At 37.9% G+C, this 24407-nt stretch overlaps 1 protein-coding gene across 3 annotated transcripts; it reads right to left on the reverse strand.

Annotated features, from left to right (window-relative positions):
* Window positions 1-2974: 2974 nt before the first annotated feature.
* Window positions 2975-24130, reverse strand: STARD4 (StAR related lipid transfer domain containing 4). Of its 3 annotated transcripts, none has more exons than XM_024563307.4 (6): window positions 23966-24130; window positions 16868-16986; window positions 15881-15930; window positions 9608-9734; window positions 8426-8540; window positions 2975-7602 (listed from the first exon to the last, which is right to left on the reverse strand). In XM_024563307.4, exons 2-6 carry the CDS (start codon window positions 16970-16972, stop codon window positions 7373-7375), a joined length of 627 nt encoding a protein of 208 aa, XP_024419075.1. In that variant the 5' UTR covers window positions 16973-16986; window positions 23966-24130; the 3' UTR covers window positions 2975-7372. The 3 variants fall into 3 exon arrangements, with proteins under 3 accessions (XP_024419075.1, XP_024419076.1, XP_045053585.1); XM_024563308.4 differs by having other exon boundaries at window positions 23907-24128; XM_045197650.3 differs by lacking the exon at window positions 23966-24130 and adding an exon at window positions 23816-23847.
* Between the last annotated feature and the right edge of the window lie 277 nt (window positions 24131-24407).

Below are 24407 nucleotides of genomic sequence, written 5' to 3' on the forward strand. Positions count from 1 at the left end.
AGACTGCAATTCATTAGCCAAAAACAAGCACATATAGGGTTTGGAGGACAAAAAAAGTATGAATATATTAGTTTACACAGGCAAGATTATGGGTTACTTCCCCAACTTCTGGTAGAAAAGTATTGAAAAAGGAGCTGTGAACATTTATTTCATTTTTAAAACTCGTCAAAATGGTGCTATCGACTCCTTAATACAAAGATATATTGAAATTTTTTTAGGTAAACATGTAAGTCTGACCTGGCCATAAATGTAAATACAGAAAATGTTTGTAGAGAACTCATCAAAATCACGCCCATTTGCTTTTGACTGAGCTACCATGTCCCCCAGTGCTGGGGACTGGCAGAGAGTCCCAGCTGCCAACAGAGGGGACACAACAGACTCACTGGCGCTCTCAGCAGCCCAAAGCTGGGGGCAGACAACATCAGAGCCACGGATACTGTGGCTTCTTCTTGGCCTCAGGTTGAATAACCCAACTGAATGACTAAACAGGCTCATTTTTGGTTGTTTCCCAGGAACATAAGGGAAGAATATGCAACATGAGACAAAACAGATGTTGGTAAATTGTTGAAACTGACCTTAGCGAGAGCCAATGTTATTTTGTGTAAGTCACTCAGATGTGTCAAAAGACCATGGCAAAAGCAGCCTGTATCTAGCTGCTGGGAAGTCTGTAAAGCAATTTGCATGTTCTGTATGGTAATAAATCATCTAAGAGCCCTCCGAAGCTTTGCATTCTGTGCTTTGAATGGTACCACAACTGAAGAGCAACACAATGGACATTTGCCTTACATCCAGAATATGGGGTGGGGTCATTATTTTCCCATTCTCTTGGAGAAAATTATACTTTGTTTCCTAGCATTTTTAAATACAATACAGTGATGTCATAAAAGTCCTAACACCATTAAAGTTAAAGGGGAACTTAGTAGTAGTCGTTTAATCCAACACAGTCATTTTGCTAGACACATGACACCCCAAAAGGCCACAGTCAGTGGCTAAGAGAACAGGTCTGGGTTGGCTGTCTCCCAGCCCAGTGCACCCGCCCCTGGGAAGTCAGTGCACGGGGCACAAGGTAAATGCAACAATTCACACAACTGATGTTTCTTTGTAACACTTTGAAACTACAGAAAATTAGCACAATAACATCTTCCAAAGAGAAGCACTGTCTTTTTCTTCCAGACTTGTAATTATATGGTAACATTTTTGTATCAACCTAGCACTAAAGCACAGGCATTTTTGCATAAATTCTCATTTATGACAGCTGCATGATAATGCAGTCTCAATTGTTTCTTTCTCAGTAACACTACATAAATCCCTTTGTGTGTTTGGGGAAATCAGTCCTCAGGAAACAATACTAACATGGAATTAGTTTTATTTGCACTAAATGATATTCAGTGGTCCCTTCATGAGGATGCTTTCAAATGGATGTGACCTGAGCATGAGAAGGACTAAACTGCACGTTCACTCTGAAGAAGCTGATTGTCAGCCACGTGAGTTGTAAGGATCAGAGGGTCTGTCTTAAGCTTGGCGACTCCATTAGCAAACATTTGTGTGAAATGTTTGAGGAGAAGGGGATAACAGCAGAGCTTACCCTCAGAACTGCAGCTTGCTACTACCATCAGATTCCAAACCCTCACTTTGTTCAATAGATAATAAATGACTTCTCACTTGAGAGAAGTGCTTGAGAAAAACAAGCCCATTTTGACTATATAAAACATTTTTATTTCAACCTACCTTTGCACAGTCTCTAGACTATTTCTTTCAATAATAAAAAAAAATCAGCTCTCACTTAAGGGATGTCCTTAAATCTCTGAAAAAAAAAAGAATACCATCCAAATAATGAGCAAAAAGCCTATCTTGATACTTGTACATCATGCTTCCTCCATTATTTTTATGAGAATATTACACTCCACTAAATCACCTGTACAGTTAATAACACAAGGAGTGTGGATCTACCCTCTGTCTCCTGGGGTACACTTGTAGCTCACATTTTCCGTTAATTTTCTGTCATCTTCGGCTACAGGAACCTGCATCCATAGTGGAGCCTTTGCTCCAGAGGAATAAAAACACCGTGTAATATAAACATGGGTCATTCATGTTGGATGCTATGTGACCACACCCGTTCATTACCTATAGAAGTTCCATCACCTCCCAACCTCAATGAAGGATAGCTAGTAAATGTTTTATGAAGAAGTAAATGACTACTCTGTTACTTTTATTTCTAATTTGGGAGTCTATCACTCTCCTGTTGACATCTGAAGGAATCTTACACTCACTTCCCAGAGCTGATCCATTGAGAGAGGCTACGGTTGGCTATCCCAAGGGTCATCACCAACCTTCTCTCCAAAAGGCTGGAAATCCTTATGCTTGCCTTTCCAGCTAGCATTGTAGCTAGGAGTCGTCACGGGCCCAGACTATGGGAAAGCAAAGCTACTGGAGGCTTCTGGGAAAGTTTCTGCTTTCCTGATCAATGAGGCCGATGAGCAGTGGCATGCCTTCCCCTACGTCTTCACTTGAGTGCACATATAATTTCCACAGCCACGGTCACCTCACCAGTATGAGGGAATGATGAGGAAAAGTGTATAATCACCAGCCCTGAATTCTTGAGCTGATAAATACTAACAATTACCTATACTCAGGTTTTTTTGAGGAAAATACCTATTTGTTTAAACCTCTTAATAGTCAAATTTTCTATTGCGTACTTCCCACAGTATCCATAATTGCTTTCTTATAACAGGCCAAGTATTTCTTTGTAATCACGTTCAGCTTTTTTCAAGTCCAAATGAGATTATCACCATAATTCCTAACTGAGTTAACATGATTCTTTAAACATGTACAATAAATATTACAGTATATGTGCCCATGCGTTACTGTGATAAAGGCTGAATACATTCATCCCATCCTGGCTATATAACAGCAAATCAAGATTCAGAGGTATTGTAGCTAATATGATATGAGACATTGGCAGGAGGTTAGCATGTGAGTTATTAATCTTTATTTTCCAGTTTATATGCATGGTTTTAGAAGAGTTCAGGAAGTTAAATCATATACTTTAAGTTCAGATATATGAAATTATTTGTCAATAAGGTTAAAGCAACTTATACAGACAGTATCAAGGATAAATTACAAGAGTCTAGAAATTTTATTCTGATATATTTCATAGCAATTAAAAAACATATACACATTTTATTTATATTAACATATGCCCTTAGTTTAATAAAGGTTCTAGTTTTACAGACTGGCTCACAAAGCAACTATAAATGTCTTAAAAATAAAATCTATTATTAGCTATTATTGAATTGCAAGAGATGAATTTTTATTTAATTATACAAGTAAAAACCTTTGGAAACAACAAAATAATGAAGAAATTATAACATCAATTTCCTGTACTCAGGGATTAATCTAACATTTCTTTCACGCTCAGATTCCGCCATCCCCTGGCTCTAGCAGTTGGATAAGAAAGGCATGGGAGATACATCAGACAAGCAATTACACAGCACCGGGCCTAACGGAAATCCGGCCAATTCTCTAACCTTTCTAGGTTCTGTTAATTCATCCACAGGGCTGGTATAGCTACAGCACCCACTAAATTAACACACTGGATTTTAACAACTTATTTTAAGGATGCTAGTGTGTTCTTGAGTAGACAGGTAAAACTTTTACCTATATCAAAAGGAATTACTCATACCTAAAAGATAATTTTATACAAATATATAATTTCAAATATATCCAACCACAAATGAACAGTGAAATGCAGAGATTTTTAACATTCATAATCTCTTTAATACTCTAGAAGTTTCTATCACACAGAAATACTAAATTCTCACAATCATTTTTCCTCATTATTGTGTCAAACTTCAACAGTTAATCAAGAGCTATCAATATAATCAGTATCTCATGCAAAAGTATCAGTTAGGATAAATTATTTTTCTTGTATGAAATTAATTTCCTTAAAAAAATAGGTACTATGTACTAAAAACAGTACTATGCCAAGTATTCCTGCACACATGTTTCTAATACAAACTAGCTATCAGCTAGAGAAAAATAATCAACCACATTACAAGGCAGATTATATTCTTTCATTCACTGCCCCATGAAAAGTTATCTTTAAAGAAAGTTTTGGGGGGGCTAGAACTTTTACTTTATTGACAACAACTAACTGATTTATTTCTAATGTTCAGAAGTCCCCATTTAGCAAGGCTTAAAGGTTCAGAAATCAGAAAAGATTTTGTATTTAAGAGTAATTTCATGAAATTCTCTACTTCATACTATAGAACAACAAATTTTCATATAAATATAGTGTATATATATACACACACATTAGAGCTGTGCTATTCAATACAGGACACTAGCCTTGCGTGGATAATGAGCACTTAAAATGTGGCTAGTCCAAATGGGCAAAGTGCACACCAGATTTCAAATAACTAGTACGAAAGAAGAATGTAAGGTATCTTAATGATTTTAAATATTGGCTAATGTGAATGATAATATTTTAGATCTACTGAGTTAAATGAACTATATTATTAAAATTAATTCCAGCTATTTCTTTTTATTTTTTAACGTTGCTGCTGGAAAATTTAAAATGACATATTGCTTCACGTTAGTTTTCTATTCGACAGCACTGCTATAGAAACAGCAGACTCACTAATCCCAACCCACATTGTTCAGTTTTTGTATCATTATGGCACTTGAGATAACATACTTTAATGTATTAACACAAGGTTCCTGAGCTTAGATTCAAGTATACCTCTACCTTTAAAAACAAACCCCAACAGAACCTTCTCCAACCTTTTTCATCATCCCCGTATACTGGGAACTGTGCTAGCCTTTATTTAGGTATGAGTCTGCCAACAGGCAACGGGATCTTTTGGGAGACGAAAATGTTCTAAAACTGGACTGTGGTGATGGCTGCACAACCATACAGGCACGCGAAAATCACTGGATTGTATACCGACAACTGGTAAGTTGTATAGCATGTAAATTACACCTCAATAAAGCTGTTCGTTTTCAAGTACACAGCTAGGGCCCAGCAGATCCAAAGTGCCCTGTAGAAGCTGCATACAAATTTCAGGTAATTCAAATATAATTTCTCAATCCATATAGCAATGAAAAATTTTCCCATGAGTGTCCTTTCACCTGTAATAGGTCCACAGTAAACAGAGGATTATGTAATAATCATTAATTAGAAGAATAGATTGAAAAGGATGAAAGGAACATTAGGGTAACTGAAGGGGACAGTTCATTTGTGTTAGGGGCACCCAAGCCAAGCAGTAATAGCCCTTACTCACAACACTGTTGCAAACCCCTTTACCCAATCTGGGCACCTTAAAACCAAACATCTGTTGGTATGCTACCATCTTAGATAGAATACTGGAATATAAGGAACTTCCTACTCTACACTAATGAAACCAAATAAAAATGCATAAAGTCAAAATTAACATTCAACAATTTCCATGGGAAACTGAAAACTAAAGTGCTGAGTGTTCTTTTCCTACAAGAAGAAAAAAATGGGAGAGAAGTCTAGCAACTCAAAATTGCAGTCAACTTAGAAACAATTATTAACAAATGTCAAGTTAAGAAAATAGGATCATTTATGCATTGTTTCTGTCAGATCTTGAAACAAAGTATTTTCAATCTAAAAACTGTGACATTATTCACCGTGGATATTGTAGTGCTGCAACCGTTTCTTGCTGTTGTTTTTTAACATCATTGCTAATAGAAAAAATAAAAACAAAGACAAAACCCAGCTCTACTTTTTCTGTTTTATCACAATGGGTCTGAGGAACAATGACTTATGCTCTCTTTACACTCAGGAAAACACAACGGAAAACACAGACCAGACCTTCATGCGCTTGAACCGCTATATGCGCGTGCACTTCTTGTAGCCTACCTGGCTCACACTTCCAGATCTCATTTTACCACATATTAACCAAAAAGAGAAAATAAAAAGGACATGAAACAGTAAAAATAACACAGAAAGAACTCACATTGAACAATGAAATAGATTTCAAGATGCTGCATGTACAAAAACATAAATACATACAAAAATGTGCCTGGACACACTGAGGTGCCCTGAATTCTCATTTTAGAAGGAAACTAGGTGGATAATTCAAAAGCCAGAATTATTTAGAATGCTAAAATCATTTAGGAATGTTCATTTAAGGCAACCATAGAATCAAGGGACCCGTTATAGCCCATTCTAGTTATAAAATGACTCATTTAGGCATTTGCATAAATCTCTGAATCCATTTGTTATAGTTCCAGACAGAAGTTACATCACAATTGTGAATGATTATGAAGTAATTAGGAATACTCTGTGAGCTGAGTAATACTTCTAAAAGTGAAACACACACAAAACATTCATTGAATTTGACCTTCTAGAGCAGGGACCCCCAAGTAACTGGGCTGCAAAAGAACTCTGCCTTCTGTCTCCACCCCACCCCATCTATAGCTGCTAGCGAGGGTGCACAGCTCACCTGAGCTCCCCCCACCCCATCTTCCACAAAAGTGGTCCGTGGTGCCAAAATGGTTGGGGACCACTGTTCTCAGATGATTCCCTGTTGCTAAGTACAGGATACCGCAGCCACTTCACATAACCTACACTATTGCCCGATCAATGTGGTGTCCTCAGCACTTATTTGGCAGTTTTTTGTACTGTTTTATTCATGCATAAATGTTTTTAAGACTTCCAAAATAAATGCACATAAAAATGCAACTATATTTTTAAAACTACCCACAAAATAATGCTACCTAGGTATCAAAATTGAATTGCATTTGATCTGAACCTATAGTTACTATGATGTCTATCCTTTTCATATTTATCTTTTTGATACTTACAGGAGTGCAAGTCAAATGACAATGAAATTCATTTTTATAAAATATACAGAAGAATTTTTCTGTAGTCCAAGATATTGGCAAACTCATAGAGCATACCAAAAGTAAAGCACTAATATTTAACTACTGAAAAAAACTAAAACTTTTACAAAATGTTCATAAAGCTCTAAAATAGATTATTTTAAACCTAACAGCATGAAACTGGTGCTTTCTCTAATTTCCAAGCAGCCAAAAAAATTCATACTGAGGCACTATTCAATTTCTTCAGAGTTTGGGTCAAAGCTCTCTTTTCTACTTCTTGGTGGATTTCTGTTGTACTCGCCACTCCTAGACACTCTCACACCAAACAATGTGCAAGTATCTATGAGAAAACTAAAATGCCCTCTCTTTATAGCTATTTACTTTAAGAATAAAACAACCCAAAAGCATCTCATATGTTTCTACAGGCTGTAAAGAATAGAGGAAAGGGTGATGTTTTTTACAGGCCATGGAGCTGAGAGAAAAAGCTGATTCAGGGAACCATGGTGCTAAAAGATTGAACGTTTCATGCCTTTCGTAAGGCTTTCCGTAAGTCACCATAGAAGTTGATTAAAGTGCTCGCCATGGCCGTGTCTACTGCGGACTGAGGAATCATCCCACGCAAATCCGTCTGAATGTAGCCTGTCAGAAGACTCTGGTCTGCACTGTCTTTCAGTGGAACACAAAACCAACCACAGGGGTGGTTATACCCACGAACAAATTCTGGTCTCTTTTCACTCCATTCAAGACTTCTCCCTACAAGGCAATTTTATACAAATAGATAACACTATTAATAGCAATGATTGACATAAGTCTAAAACTCTCATTAAAAATATTACTAGATTTCGTTTAAGTAATTTTCGTTATCCCTATATATGAAAGTTCAGTCCCAAGAGAAACCATGGAAGAATGAAAACAAAAAATAATTACCACATAGAATTCTGACAGGGGGCTAGATAAGTAAAGGGGAAAGTTCTAATTCCTTCAGAATGAAAGACATCATGTCATCTTGGTAACCGCGAATCCTGGATGCAGCCTCCAGGCCTCCAAGTGCTGATAATCAAACCTCTGGTGTCACCACTACTCCCCACGGGCACTACCGTATCTAACTTTGGTACTAGCTGGTTAAGAATAAACAAGCAGATGTTTAACTAAAACTGCCTTAGAAAGCAGGAGCCTTCTAATAGCAGTATTTTAATTTTGAAAAGAAAAATATCATACTACTCAAGGAAGGAAAAATATTCTAACACACACCAAGCCTATTTTTTCTATCTACATGACTACGAAGCTGTTTTTCATCTATTGGATCTCTCTCTGAGAGGAAGTCATGTGACCCACATTGGTTAGCTGTGGCCTGGAGGATACTACATAACTGGAAGTAAAAATTTAGAAAGATCTCAGAACCCTTCTTGAAATTGTTGTTTTAATTCTTAGGGTTCGGTTATTACAAAGAAAGCCTAGTGATCATAAATAATTGTGAAAATATATCTTATATAGAAAGAACATCCAGCCTAGAAAACTCAAATAAATTGAGTTTTAAAACAAATTGAAAGAAAGTATAAGGTTTTGAGAGTATTACCACAGGATAAAAGCCCTCCTTGATACTCCACAGTGTAGGAGAAATCAACAAACTCTCGCGGGGAAATGATATCCCAAAGCTGACCAGCAGTAGTGTAGCGCATCACACAGCAATTCTGAAAGAGGAAAGGTAACAGGTGTTACCACTACAGGGATACATACAGAGACTCATGTACCGTAAGTTCATCTTTAGTAAAAAACAAATACTCACTTAAAATGTATTCTTATTAGTAATGATTCTTAGAGTGCTTTTGACAGAGTTAGATCTCTATTCTGAATCTTGCTACTGCTGTATGCACATGAAGAGGATAAATAATCAAAATACATAGAGACAGGTTACCCCATATCCAAATCTCTAATTCAATATAGTCTCTTTGTATCCTGTATGATATTCAACATGGAAGTGTTTGTTGTAGACTCTAAATGTTTAATACAAAATCCACAAATACTTTGAGTAAAACAGCACGTGGTTCAATAAAGAAATGCAAACATGATGTCCTGACCAGTGTGGCTCAGCTGGTTGGGCATCGTCCCACAGAGTAGAAGTGCTGGTCAGAGCACTAGCCTGGGTTTTGGGTTTGGTTGCAGGTAGGGGTTTGTAGGAGAGGCAACCGATCAATGTTTCTCTCCCTCTCTCTCACCCTCCCTTCCCCTGTCTCTAAAATAAATAAATAAATAAAGAGTTTAAAAAAAAAAGAAATTCAAATATGGCATTAACTCAATGGCAAAAATTCAATTAATAAAAGTAGAAAAAGAGAGCAAGCCACTTCAGTCACAACATTCTCTAATGCCTATGGTGGCATTTTTATATTTAGTCTTTGATTTTGGATTAATATAGGTAGAAAACTTACAGACAATTTACCTGGAAACCTAAACACAGCAGTGGTGTTTTCAGAATTTTAGATTTCAGAACTTCAAGTAAAGTTTGATAAATAAAGATGCTGATGATTTTCTTAAGCAGCAAGGGTAAAACTACTGTGGAAAACAAACTCAGTTCTGATTAACTCATCAGGTAATATGAGAAAGCTCAAGCTTTTTAAAAAACAGCAAGGATTCCCCTGTGAGATCTTTGCCATGCCTACTCACAGCCATGAGTGCAAATGTGTACACATGCTCGCATCCGCACTCTCTCTCTCTCACACACACACGCACATGATCTGAAGTAACGTTTCTACACAAATACCTCTTCGGAGTGCTCCAAAATGTCCAGTGAAGTCATTAAGCTGTCCCAATCCAAGCGACAGGGACCGGGGCATATGTGGTCCATTACACTGCTGACAACATCATCTACAACACCCTGGGCTTTGAAACTGAAGAAAAAAAAACATTAAGGTCAAGTACTATTAAAATGAAAAATTTCAGCATGTTCTTGTAGTTCAAAACTAACTTAAAAAAGAGTAAAAGTTAATGAAGATTTATTAAAGGGAGTAAATCCCAACAACTTTTCTGATAAATTAAGTTCTGTCAATTATTTTATCAGAATGCACTCTTGGTCCTCAAATCTGCTAAGAGATCTGAAGGCTATAGTATGTGCTATTATCATGGACATAGTAAGTACCGACACGTCACGACGTGGCCGAAACACTCTGCAGACACTGTGATACTTCCATTTACTGAGTATGCTATTCATTCCAGTTGCACTCTAACATGGTATCAGTATACACATATTTTCACCATGACTTTTAAAAACTTATTATTAGGAACAAAAAAACAGGTCACCTAGAAATAGAACACCTAGGACTGCCTCATGAATAATATTGAAACCTGACATATTTGAAAAGTGGTATTATATACGTATATCTTTGGGGAAAGGGTATATTATTTCATAAATGGTGCTTGGGATTCAGTAATTACCTTAATGAAGAAACTAAAAACTAAATCCCTTCTTCACACCATTCAAAACAATTCCAAAAAGAATAAAGACCATTATGTGAAATGCAAAACTTTTAAACTTTGACCATCTTTGTGACCTCTGGATACAGGGGGATTTTTTTTTTAAAAAAAAACATCAAGATGTGGTTGGGACCTGGCCACAACCCAGGCATGTGACTGGGAATTGAATCGGCGACCCTTTGGTTCACAGGATGGCATTCAATCCACTAAGCCACATCAGCCAGGGCCAGGGAAATTTTTTAAATACATAAAATACATAAGAGCACAACTAATAAAGGTAGTTAAAATCTAAAATTTGCATACCACAAATGACAAATTAGGTCATTTCTTTAAAAACTAGTCGTAGACTGGAAGAAGATATGGGCAACACATAAAAACAGACATATGATTATTATACAGGGTATATAATTAATTCCTATAAACCATTAAAAAAAAAAGACAGACAATCCAAAGAAAAGATGGGCAAAGGACATAATAAGATTGATCTGAAATGTCAGTAAATTTAGAATAGATGCTCAACTTCACTTAGAATCAACTAAATATTAACAAGATACCATCTCATATCCCTCAGACTGGCAGGAATTACAAACTTAACAAGTACTGACGGAAGGGAATGAGAACTCTCTCACTGCTACCACCACTTTAGAGAGCAATCTGGCAATGTCTGGTGAAGCTGGATGATGCATGTTCCTAAGAGCCAGGTGCATATCCAAAGAATCACACAGGTATAGGAGACACATACCAAGAGACTTCCTAGAGCACTGTACAGGGAGGAATTAACAACCACCTAAAAAGTTATCAGTAGGCAAATATGCAAACAGATAAATACATTGTGGAATACTCATATAGAAGTGAAAGAATGGATCTACATGGCTAAATCCTGAAGACATAACATTAAATGGAAAAAATTAAAAGTATTTCACTAAAGGAAACACACACAAGTGATCAAAGTATGAAAAAGAAACAAACAATTTCAAGATAACAATTACCTCTGGGGAGGAGAGGAAAGAGAAGAAATGAGAGACAGACTAGCTTTAACTTTACTAGCAACATTCTTGTTTGTTTACTTTAAAGCATATGAAGTTGTTTTATCATCTTACAAATATTTCAAGTTCTAACTTATATTATCTCACACATCCTAGATCTGCTCTTCCTTCCTGTGTTCTCTAACTTGGGGTGGAGGACAGGCAGTGGGAGTGATACAAATTAATCCAGTCACCCAAATCAGAAATCTGGGGTTCAACTTTGACCCTTCTTTTTCTCTTAACCTTATTCCAACAGTCAGAATTAAGAAGTCATCGTGCTTTAACAAGATGATTTCCTAAACATAAGGTGCTTAGAACAGTATCTGGTTCTCAATACATGATGTCATCGCTGCCATTATCACGCACCACCATCACCACTAAGTCTTTCACATCCACTTGCCCTTTTCCACTCCCATGCTCTGCCTTTAGGTTGTGCTCTCTGTGTCCAGCTCAACACTGTATCCGTCTCTAGCTCTTCAAGAAGCTTTAAGAATCTGAAAAAAGCCACAAATGTCTTCCCAGGAATATACACACAGAGACAAAATTTTGTATACAGTCTTAAGGGAACTTCAAGAAGCTAGCCACGGAGGGACTCCATGGGTGAAACCTCTTCTCTCAACTCTCCATGCTCACGTCACAATGTTATTAGAGTGAACTTAGAATCCTCTGGACATCCAAGAGGTGGGGCTGGGGCTGGACACAGGGTATGTGCCACACTGAACTCCTTAGTTTAGCACTCAAAACTCCTGCAGACATACGTTCTCCATACCCTCATAACTTATGTTCCAGCTACATGGACACAACTTCTCCCTCCCTAAACAAACTTCCTGAAGCGTTTCCCATCTGTGTTTGTGCAGCAGATGCAATTCCCTCTGCCTGGAATACGAATCCATCCTCTATTCTCTAAGAAATACCTATTTCTCCTTTTAGACTCAGCTTAAATATTAGCTCTTGTATGAAGTCCTTTCAAATCACCAAGCACGATGCTCCCTTAGCACTCCACACACTTTTCAGCCCCCACTGGGAATTGCTGATCTAAAGGATTAACTTTCCACCCTTGCTTTCAATGATTAATCCAACTCCAGTTTCCCTGTCCTCATCATAAATATTGTATAACTCATCTTCCCGGAAACACTATCTCTGATATTACACTTCAGAACACTCTGTGTATAGGAAGTAGGGCCAGACCCCAGTTTCATTTTAAAAAGGACTGGGCCCCAAGGATGTGAACATTCCACTCCAATTACACAAGGCAATTATCCCCACGGGCTTTAAAAGGTTATATATATATATATTTTTTTTTTTTCTGTTTAAAGGGACAATTCATGTTCAACTGCATGCAAATACCAAAGAATGAAAATAAAAATCACCTATAAAATCGCCATCTAGAGGTATATATTTGGTGTTAAAAAACCCAAAAAATATATATAAAATCAACTCACATTTGTGCTATTTACACAGTTAAATATTCACTTTATTCACTTTAAATTATATGGTGATCATTTCCTTATGTTTTTAAATGATGTTTTTTCTTGTCTTTCTCTTGTTAATCTCTCTTTTATTATAGGAGTAAAAAATTCAGAATGGTAAAGGGAAAATTATTTTTCTTCCTCTACTACAGCAATATAAATATAAATTTATTAAAATATTAGACTAGAACACAGAAGAGTTTTTCATAACCTCAAAAATAGATTAGGTCTATCTAACAAAGTTAGAAATGTACAAAATCCAAACACCTTAAAATATTGATATATTTAAGTACTTAAAAAATAACATGTTAAAAATATGCAATGCTTTTGAAAATAATCATAAGCAAAGTCAGAAGATAAATGACAGAATGGGAAAAATATCCACAATTTATATCGCCCTAATATATAAAGATGCACCCTACAAATCAGTCAGAAATTATCAGCAACCTAACAGAAAAAGTTGCAAATGTCCACCCAGAGAGTTTACTAAAGGAAAATAATGAGTAGCTCTTAACATTTTTTAATACCAATTATAAAAGAAATTAAAATTACAATGAAATGTCATTTGTCACTTATCTGACTAGCAAAAACTCAGTCTCATGCATTATTGGTGGAATTATACAGTGGATCAATTTCTGTTAAGATCAGTTTGTCAGTATTTATCTAAATTACAAATATATTTACCCTTTGACACTAGGAATTTATCACCCACATATGCCTGCATATGAGAAATAACACACTGTACAAGGGATATTCCTGAGCACAGAAGTGTCATTTATAAGGCATTGGCTCTAATAGCCAAAGACTGTAAGCCACCTAAACGTTTATCAAAAGGCAAGTGATTTAATCAACTGAGGTAAATCTATGCAACGAAATACTCTTTAGCTGTAAAAAAGAACGGAGCTCTTAATGAGTCAATATGGAAAAATCATGCAGAAAAATTCAGATACATGTACCATACCTGTGTGTAAAGCAGGCTGTTGTGTATGTTAAAAAAAAATTTTAAATGTATTTTAAAAAAAAGTGAGGGTAAATAAAATGTGTCTATATGACTGACTTATACATAAAAAATATCCAGAAGGGTAAACAAGAAAAAATAATAGTAGTTATTTGTTAGGGAGGATGGAAACTGAATCAAGAGGGATGAGGTACAAGAGAATCTTCTGTTTTAGAGCTGTTTATATGTTTTGATGATTGAAACATGTGAATGTGTTGCCTATTCAAAAAACTATAAAGTAAAATCTGCTGTGGGAAAGGCTAAAGGAGAACACCCAGATTATGCATGGAGTGTGGTTTCCTAGCAACCAAACCACACCCCATTTTCCCTCCCCTCCTTCCAGAGCCTATTAAGTGATGCACTGGGAGGTGGTGCCGGAGAGGGAGGAGGGAAGTAGAATTGCCTGACTTCACACCCAAGGAGTTCTGCTTTTCACACTGATGTCAAATAAAACCATACACACACCATTGTGTTTGTACATGTGCAAATGTTCTTCTGCTAAAGGTGAACATGTGGCAACCTTTGTTTCATCATTTCTTCATGTTTAAAAATATGTACACCAGTAGGCTAAAGAAAAGGAAGCAGACTGGCTGATTTTACCCTGGGAAAGCCTGCTCATTGAGCTTTTGTCCCATTTCCTTTTTTTTCTTCAGAAACTTCCCCGTGGGTATTCACACTAACCTAATTTCACTTGGACACAAACAAGAGATGGGGGTACTCTCGGATGACTCCCCCTGGGCACTGCACTCTCCCCAGGAGGCCCCAGTCCCTCTGGTTCCATCTTAGGGAAGTAAATAAAGGTCAGATGAGGCTATTCCCAGGTACACATGCTCCTTCATAGTGTTTCAATACTCAACAGATATTTAGTAAGGGATGCAGGGTAGGTCTCTTAACATAACGGAATCTTATCCACAGGGTTTCTCAAGGCAAAGCCTCCATTTTGGTTTCAATTTTGGTTATTACTGAAAGGCAAGAGATGGAAATTTGTTGGCAAGAAAAAGAAAATGTGTGCTTAGCCGAAAGCAAAAAACAAACAAAAAACCCTCTCAGCATAATAAAGTCACAATTCCCCTGGGGAATTCACTTCCAGTGGCAACGTAAAATATTTCTTTAGAGTGTCACCAAGCACAAAGATTATCCAGAACCCGACAGGAAAGATTTAGTGTTCCAAAGGTGGGGTGCTCCAGAGCTAATACAAGTTTCTATGAAGAAGTGCTGGAGAAAGATTCATTTTGCTCTCCTTGAATGGAGACCAGTGGGTCATATATCTTTGAAAGCCTCAAACTAAGCTTCTGTTTTAAAGCCACTTTTGCAGCACGATTTGAGTAGAAAGAGACATATCCAGGCTGTAACTGGTCTGGGGAGGAGGAGCCAGTCCAAAGAAGAGGAGTCCAACAGGTCCTTTATTCTCAGATGACATGGTCATCTATGTTGAAAATCCTAAGATTGATTTTCCTATACTTGATTTGCCTCAAGAGGAATGGGTTAATGAAAGGACGTACATGGCCAGGAACTGGAATTGGAAATCCCATTTAGGCAGGGTGGTAAGCCAGGAAGTGGAATAGGGTTAAATAATGTTTGGAAACGTGTTTTTTAAAGACTGTAAAATATCATGTATGTTCCATAATTTACTCATTCTCCAACTATTGATTTTTCAAGTTGTTTATAATTTTTAATATCATAAGCAATGCTGTGATAGAAGAGACAAGTACTTAACTATTATCTTTCTGATGATTTCTTCAAGATAAATTCTTAGCATCAAGTATGCTACAGCACTGAGTGAATGTAAAAGACTCTTACAAGGATCTTATAACTATGCTGAGAAATTAAGAACTTACGTCATTTGATATCATTCTTTATGACCCTCTCGCCACCAACTCAGTCCCCAAGGGATAAGGAAATTGAATAGGCTTTGACTTCATTAAGGTCATTTGCTTCTCAGAAAGTTTCGATCTTAAAAACAAAGGCCCAATTTTATTGGCAATGATCATTTAGTGATCATTAATGTGTATGTGTAGGGATATGTGTACAAAACATTTAGCAGTGTCATAAGACTACTAGAATTTACTCACAGATATCCATTAAATTCTTCTGAAGGTTTTCTCCAAATTGTGACATCTCTCTAGAAGAATAAAAACAGGATATGGTGATAACTAATCTGTAGAACCTGGATATAAAACTGACATTTTCATAAGTCTAGAGCATTTAAAGTCTTTGCATTAAAACTTAATTAAATATCCAGATATGCATAAAAGTCATTTATAGCATCAAATGATCCACATTTGAATTTCTTCTGTATCCTAAAGTTCTTCACATTTTACTTAAGTTACAGGCCTCCGAAAAGATTCTTCAGTAGCTTACTGTGACCCAAACACTCCCATCAGTGATGGCACTCTCGCATTGGCCATTATTATTTGCCTTATGCCAATCTTATCTACTGACACATTTAGACTAAGGCATTAGAAATGCTAAATATTTCATTCTGAACTTGCTCATATCTTTTCAAATATTAAACAATTCATACCTATTATGATAGGGCTGCCTACTCCCTACATTTTTTTCTGATCATTTCCCAAGAAATTCTGAACATCACAACAGCTAAAGCACTTAACCAGAAGAGTCCTGGGTTCTAGGGTTGGCTCGCTCAGCACTCAGCTGTGGGATAGTTGGGGCAAGCTATACAGATTAAAAAAATTACTAACTGGCGACCCTCACATACTTGTTGAAATATCTGAAACTATTCCAAACTATCAATTACTATACTTCCTTAAATTGACAATGATACATTTTATTTGTTGATTTAAGAGGCTGTTCTTTAGGCTCTTGTTGCCATTGAGTCTATTCTCATGTCCAATATCTAAAGAACTAATGTAAACAGTACAGGATTACTGTGTTTCTTTATTTATTACATGCTAAAACACACACTTTATTTGCAAAATTATCTATCCTGCACATCCATCTGAAGTATGGTCCATATTTTTCCATACTATTCTGAAAGTCATTAACTGATTCATTAGGCAGAAGATACACCCCAAATATAAGTAATTAAACTAATTTACCGTTTTCTTAGCAACTCGCCACATATCATCTTCAATGCTATGGTACTGGATGAGAGTGTTTTTAAGTTTAGTTGCAAAAGCGGCAGCATCAGGCAGGCCTTCCATTTGCTTTTGTTCCCCTGTTACAGAGACCAAGATTAGCATTAGCAAACACCACAGTCTGATGCAGTGCGGCAGTGGGTTTCAAATGTAGCTTCGTGATAGAATCATCTGGGAAGCTATAAAAGATACCTATACCTGGACTGCACCCCAAATCAACTAACTAATCAGAATCTCTGAGAATAGGAACTGAGCATAGGCTTTTTTTTCTTAACATTCCCAAGGTGAGTAACACATAGTCAGGAATGAGAATCACACATTTTAAGTTATTAAAATCACTCATATAAAAAGAATACCACCCTACTTTCCCTTTCTAATAAAATCCAATAAAAAGAAAATAAATTATAAAATTCCAGGTCACTAAAGAAAAAAATTGCTATTTCCAAAATATAAAAATAATATACAAGTCATAAGCTCTTCAAAAATTCCTTAAGATTTCAGCTGCTGAAAATTCTTATTTTACCATCCAACAGATTTAGGACTCATTCTGGCAAACAAATCACAACCATAACTAGAAACCTCTTCTTACATCCTTTAAGGATAAGGCTACAGAACTCCGAACAATTTCAAATTTTTTTAAGAGCTCCACTGTTTTCAATATTTCATTGCATTTGATGAAGTATTACAGGATTTAGTTAGGTGATTGTGTAAGGAAGATGGCCCTATGAAGAATTTTAGAACCACCAGTACAACAAAAATGAATGGTTCATATTTTTAAAGGAATAATTTTACAATACAAAGAAAACAGCTACTTCATTAGTAATTCCAAACAAGGTACTATTCAACATTATTTTTAAAGGGAAAGGATTACTAATCTTTAAAGATAACAAACTTACTATCAGGGATTCTGTAATGTGATGGCTTTAAAACCCTGCAAGTTGTCTGACACACTTCCCATCAAAAGGTGGGTCTGTGACTCTGCATGACCTCCTGGTGAGTCAGAAAATAGAAAAGTCCACGCAGCTTCTGCAGGTTTGCTTTAGAATGATTGATTGGGGAGCTTCTGGTCAATGTGCAAGCATGGAAAACATCGCTGTCCTGAAGCTACATGTGGCAAGACCCAAGGGAAAGAGGCAGAGAGAGGGAGAGAGACATCACTTCTAAGCCCCAGACCCAGAACCTTACTTAGAGCTTCAGGCCTACTGGGCATCTCTTGCTTCCTGCGATTTGCCTGTCTTCCCATATTAACAATCGGCTAACTTACTTCAGTGAGGGGCAAATACCATATGATCTCACCTTTAACTGGAATATAATCAACAAAAGAAAAAAGCAAACAAAATATAACCAGAGACATTGAAATTAAGAACAATGTAACAATAGCCACAGGGGAGTGGGGAGGGGATAGTGGGGAGAGGGGTCTATAGGAGCTACTACAAAGGACACAAGGACAAAATCAAGGGGGAGGGTAGAGGTGGGGGAGGGAGGTGGGATTGGCTGGGGTGGGGTGGAGGGATGGGGAGAAAATGCAGACAATTGTAACTGAATAAAAATTAAAAAAAATTTTTTAATGAAAAAAAACCCCAAAACAATTGGCTATTAAAATGGTAATTGAGCCAGGAGCTCAAAGTCAAAAACCTTGAAATTACCCTTAACAGGAATTAAGAGATTCCTAAACACAACTCCTCATCTCATTTACCAGCAATGTTCTCGTCCTACCAGTTTTCTTTCAGTTCCTCCTCACACAGGCCAAGCTTGTCACTGACTCTGGGCCTTCGTGCTTGCTATTTCCCTGCCAGGATCACCAGACCCAAATCTGAGCATGACCAGTACCACCTATAAAGACAATTTTTCAGTTTGGACCTCCTGTCCTTAATAGTCTTCTATTAAGTCACTATTATAGCCTTCTTTCATTTTCTTCATCGTGCTTACCACTACCTGAGGTTAAATTGTGCATTTATTGGTACACTGCATTCTACTCTTTGACCATCGATCGCATCAGCAGAGCAGGGGCCCTTGTCTGCCTTATTCACCAGTCTATTCTCACCAACTAGAACATTGCCTGGAACACTTTAAGCCCCTAATCTTTGTTGAAGTGTGTTTGCTCCAAAACAAGAATTATTTGCTCTTAACTTTATCTCGTTTAGTGCTGTGGTAAAAGCTGAAAGGAGAAAAGGCTTTGGGGGGGAAGCTGACTGTTTATAGATCTGTAAAGCTACTAAAAAGTAGATCAAGAAAAGATTGAAGTGAAATACCAAGGCCTTATGAAAATAAGGCTTTAATTCTCAACTACAGATGCATACACCAGAAGCACCTTCACTATACTTCGCAGTAGTTGTTGCTGTTGACTAACACTCCCTTAGTCTCCTCTGAGTGCTCTCTTTGACTAGGCCTACCTCTTGGGCTTGTCCTTAGCTGCCTTAGTTCAGTTTTAGCACAAATCCTGCTAAATCAGTTCAGTGAAAATCTCCCACCCTCAAAAATTCCTCATCCCACCCTCAATCTTACCACCCTGGCCTGCCTTCAGCAAGGATCCTATCAAGGTAATTTAGCCAGAGTCTCCCTTCCCCCTAATGTTTCCTCTTAGTAATTTTCCATTCGGTGACACCTACCCTGCTCCTTGGCTATAAATTTCCACTTATCCTTGTTGGATTCAGAAGGAAGCCCAGTTCTGTACCGAGGTTTCTTTTCCCCACTGCAATAGTTCTTGATGAAGATATGCTTTCCATTTTACTTCTGTCTGCCTCAAGTTTTCTTCAATACTGTTTTTAAATGTTAGTTTTTAGGGACCAATGATAAATAGTGTGATTCAGGTGGTTTGTTCTGAAATCTAGGTCCTTTAAAAAGTCTCACTGATCCTCCTGTTATCCAGCCAGAGTTGAAAACCACTGATCAAACCTCTAAAGGTGACAGAAATAAATAAAGGTGACGGGAATAAATCAATGCTCTAGTCAGTATTTAAATAGTGTAACACAGAGCATACAAGCCATCAAAAAAGATAAACACTAAAATGATAGAGAACTATAGCGGAAGAAGAAACTTTTTTCTACTCTCTTAAGGTTCTGTCTCTGGAATGTGTGAATTAAATTGATTAAAGAGAGATTAACAGGAGAAAAGGTGAACAAATCTTATTTGATGTTAATATTTTAATTTTTACCTGCACAGAGGCCTTCATAAAAAGAAAGTGGAGACCCAAAGAATACTTACCCAGCATTATAATAAAGGTCATAAATTGTGAAGAAGTGATAAGAAAGAGGAAAAGGGATTGGAATTCTAGGGGCTTTAAATTGTGGGAAGTAAATATATGGAAGAATACAACAGAAGAAAGGGTTATTTTAGTAAAGTGTTTGAGCAGACCGACTGGATGCCACCTTTCTGACTCCAGTGACGAGAGTTGTCCTCTTCCTGAGGTAGGAGAAGGGACAAAGGAGACCTTCACAAAGGAAAATTTATGTCCTACTTTTAGGCAGGTAGTGGGAGGAGAAAGAGCTCTTTTTTCATTTGCTGCTGCTTAATTGCCTTCAGCTCAAAATAATCCTTATTCCAAGTGGCATATTTTGGGGTGTCATATCCCTTCAGGAACATGGGAAAGTATATATAGAAAATTTGATAATAGAAAACTTAGCATCTATGTAAGTGGTGCAAAAGGTATAATAAGTACATATCCTACCCACAGACTAAAAGTGAATGAGCTCATTCAAAAAGTCTGTCAGTCCGGAATATATCCCCTTTCCACTCAAGGGACCGCCAACTTGATAGCCAGTACAATGACCTTATTCAAGAACATGTTATAAAGAAGCATACTTTCTTAGAGAAGAGTTGCAATAGAAATTTTACTTATCTGTTACTGGGATCATTATAATTAAATGATATTCTTTAAACTCAAAGGTCACCTGCCAGGTTCCTGTGGTTGGCAGATAAAGAGAATTTTTTCAAAATCATCTGACAGAAATCAAAGATGAAATAGAAAGCTAGTATTATCATAATCAACATTATCTCTGTGTAAATCTAGCATGCGAAATGTAAGCAATAAAAAGTACTTGTAAAGATGAGAATCTGAATCTTTACCGTGCTTACTTTGGAATCACTCACCCCTACTGATCAGTATAAAGTCCAAACTCCTTAATATGGCTTATGGGCTCTTTTATGAGCTGGCCAAGCTTCACTGCCTAATTTCTACCCTTCTTTCCTGGATTCCCCTAACAATTATGTTAGTTCCTCCTCCAACGTTTTCTCACAGCAACTCTGTAACGTAATTATTCACTTGTCATCTTCTTCCATTTAACTGGAAATCTTTTGGAGCAGGAAATGTGACTTGTTCAATGTTATGTCTAGCATGGAGTAGGAACCCAGTGAATGTTTAAAATAGAAAAAAATGGGTGGACAGTGAACTACTAATCTCACTTATGGAAGACCTCAAGATAGCTACAGCGGACCCTTTGTGCTAATCATCTTTGAGCTTCGGAGTGACTAAAACTTCCATTACTGTAATGAAACACAACAATTTCTCAGAGGTCTACTATTTCATTTATCAAGCATCTAGTATATACCAGGTCCTAGAACTACAAATGGATATAAGCCAGTGTTTGCTCTCAAAATTTGTTTATTCCACCCTTCAAGTAAACTTTTAACTGCAATGATAAAAATTAAAACTCCTGTCAATTAGTTGTGTCACTTTAAGGGTGATGGAGGAGGTAGGAAAGAAACAGAACAAAGTAGAAACTTGGAAAGCTCTCTTTTAGCCAATGAAGTATTTAACCAGGCAGATAATCTGCGCATAAATTTTTGTTCATCCAGATTAAATCCAAAGGGGAATAGATCTGCGAGTGGGCAGGTATGTCAGAGGATCTCTAGAAAGATATATTGGAGAAACAAGAAGGGGCAGTATTGGATTATCAAGGTCCTGGCACTCTCCGAATATAACAGGGCATTCACGTTAATCAAAAAGAAAGCATACCATATGCCCTAATGCAATCTCCATCTGTGGACAGTGTCAGGAAAATGTTTCAAATACCATCTGAACTCCCTCTTACTGATTATTTCATTCCCTTTCTTTACCTTGTATCAGGAAACTCTCCGAATCTACCAGGTACATTTCAGAGAGAACAGGTACCACTTAACCTTATCAGAATCTAACAGATATTATGCTCTTGACAGTTTTGTTACACGGTGCTGAGTAATGTCCATCTTCATTCTTTCCTTGCTTTAACCTTTTTGTTCATGTTTTCTAGGTCCATGTTTTGGAAGTGATCACTAGTGCAGAGAGTGGGTGCCATCACACAGTGGGCAGCCTTCCCCAGTTAAAATTTTTCTATGAGCACCATAGTTTTTGATCAATACATCCCCAATTTGTATCAAATATGTCATAGTAAAATGATCATAGGTTGTATTTTAAGTATAGAACATAATAAACATCTCAACCTCTAATAAAAAGTGAATACCATAAAAATGTACTTATGTAGTATGATTCAATCAAAATTCCCTTGTTAAAGAAGCTCATTATCAAAATCCACCTTCCATCAACCCATAGATGAGTTTCATTTATGTGAATAGCTTCAATGTAGCATGCCCTAGATTTCCCCCCAATTGCTGTGCAAACCAAGGCCTTGTAAATTAAATTATATCTTCTACCTAACAAAAAATTTCAGCATATGCATGATTTCCAGTCAATCTTGAAATGGTAATTTAGCTTTTCCAACTCAATAAAGTACAGTAGTTTCCCATTTTGAGAATGGCTGTAGCAGATATGCAACAGGGAAGCCTAATGTTCCTGTTTTAGTGATCACTTTGGCTTATTTTACTACAAGCTTTACATTGAGACATTTACAACACTTAAGGCAATACTAAATTCTAAGGATATCACAACTTTAAGGTCACATCCTATTTAATGTTCATGCTCCTAATGCTCTACTCCTTTATTTAAAATATTAAGAGCTAATATTTTTTGACCATTTACTAATGTGATCAATATTCTGGCTACTGTAAATTGCATTATTTCATTTAATCCTCATAAAGAACCTTAAAAGCTGGGCTATAATTATCCCTATCTTACAGAAAGGAAAAGGAGCAACAAGGAAATTGGGTCACTGGCCCAAAATCATACACCTAGTAAGTGATGGAGCCAGAATTTCAACCCAAGGCTTCTGCATTCAGAAGCTAAAGGTCTATTTTGCAAAACGCTGAAAGCTAATCACTGGCTAGAAGAGACTTTACATTAAAAATCTGGTATCATATTAAATTTGTCATATTTTGTCCTGGCTTCTGAACCCAAAATAGCTCAGGTAACCTTTCTTAATGGCCAATTAAGGACAATAGTAACAGTAATTTATTGGAGAATTACATGAGTTTACACACTTAGCAAGGAACTTGTAAGATAGAGTGAGGGGCAAAAGTAGGTTTACAGTTGCTCATAAAGAATACAATAACTAATAAATAATAGTACAAGAATAAACTGTGTTTTGCGTACTCACAACTGTAACCTATTCTCTGCCCCGCCCTGTATAGTAAGCACTTGGAAACGCTGTCGCTGATCATCAATGTCCTGTTAGTCAATGCTTGGTGCGAGCGGATGGCCTGCACGTTGTCTGTGCACTTACTAAAAACCAGGGAGCACGGTCCCCTTCAAAGCACAGGACCTCGTCTAGAAGCGAGGTTTTTACCGCCGCTTCCCCATTTAACAAATTTAGAAACTGAGGCCTAATCAGGGTCCAAAACCTTCAGCTGCTGAGCGCAGAGAGACAAAGTGCAAGCCCTGGGTTATTTCCGGATCGTCCGCTCCTCTCCCTTCTCCTCCCCTCCCTGGGCCTATTTTCTCTCTCAACTACGAGGTCCACACCCGGCCGCACGCAGCGCCCTTCCGGCCGCCGCCGCCCTCCTCACCCCACATCCCGCAACAGCTCTGGGAAAACGCACCAATCTGGGCGCCCCGGACGCCCGCCTGGCGCCCTCCCTCCCGGCCGCCTCGCTTCCGCTGAGAAGACCCCGTGCCTCTACCCAAGGCTACCTGAGACACGCGAGGAGTGACGTGGAGCACCGAAGCCTCCGGGCGGGACTCGCACTCACCGCTCTCCGGACCGCGGACTGGTTAAAGCTCCCTAAGCATCTCCGCCCGTCGAGGCAGCGGACGGCGGCAGCCAATTGGCGTCAAACCCCTGCGGGTCACGGCCAATGGCAAGGCACCAAGTTCTTAAGGGGAAGGCGGGCCGAACCTCCAGGCACGCCCCCCGGCTCGAACCCGGTGCCCCAGAAGCTTGTAGCAGATGTTAAACGGGCAACGTGTGTTTGCTCGGGTTGGCTGGCGTGGCAGGGTGCGCGGTGCTGATTGGTCTCCGGGAAATGGAATGACTCTGCGTGGGTGTGAGCTGACCGGAGCCGGCCGGGCTTCCCCGAGGGTGTGGAGTTTGCAGTGGAATTGGCTGCGGCGGGTGTGCCGCCGCCAGCTCCAGCTGGGAGAAATACAAACACACGGCGGGAGTGAATGGTGACAGTCACTCTGGGTGGCGCT

Source organism: Desmodus rotundus, chromosome 1 (assembly GCF_022682495.2).
Source record: "Desmodus rotundus isolate HL8 chromosome 1, HLdesRot8A.1, whole genome shotgun sequence".
Taxonomy (NCBI): domain Eukaryota; kingdom Metazoa; phylum Chordata; class Mammalia; order Chiroptera; family Phyllostomidae; genus Desmodus; species Desmodus rotundus.

Coding starts and splice junctions, on each gene's coding strand:
- STARD4 (XM_024563307.4), bottom strand. CDS start 16,972: ATGGAAGGCCTGCCTGATGCTGCCGCTTTTGCAACTAAACTTAAAAAC. Junction 9,735..15,880: donor GAAGAATTTAATGGATATCT/GTGAGTAAATTC, acceptor TTTTTTCTTCAG/TTTCAAAGCCCAGGGTGTTG. Junction 7,603..8,425: donor AGGAGGGCTTTTATCCTGTG/GTAATACTCTCA, acceptor ATTGCCTTGTAG/GGAGAAGTCTTGAATGGAGT.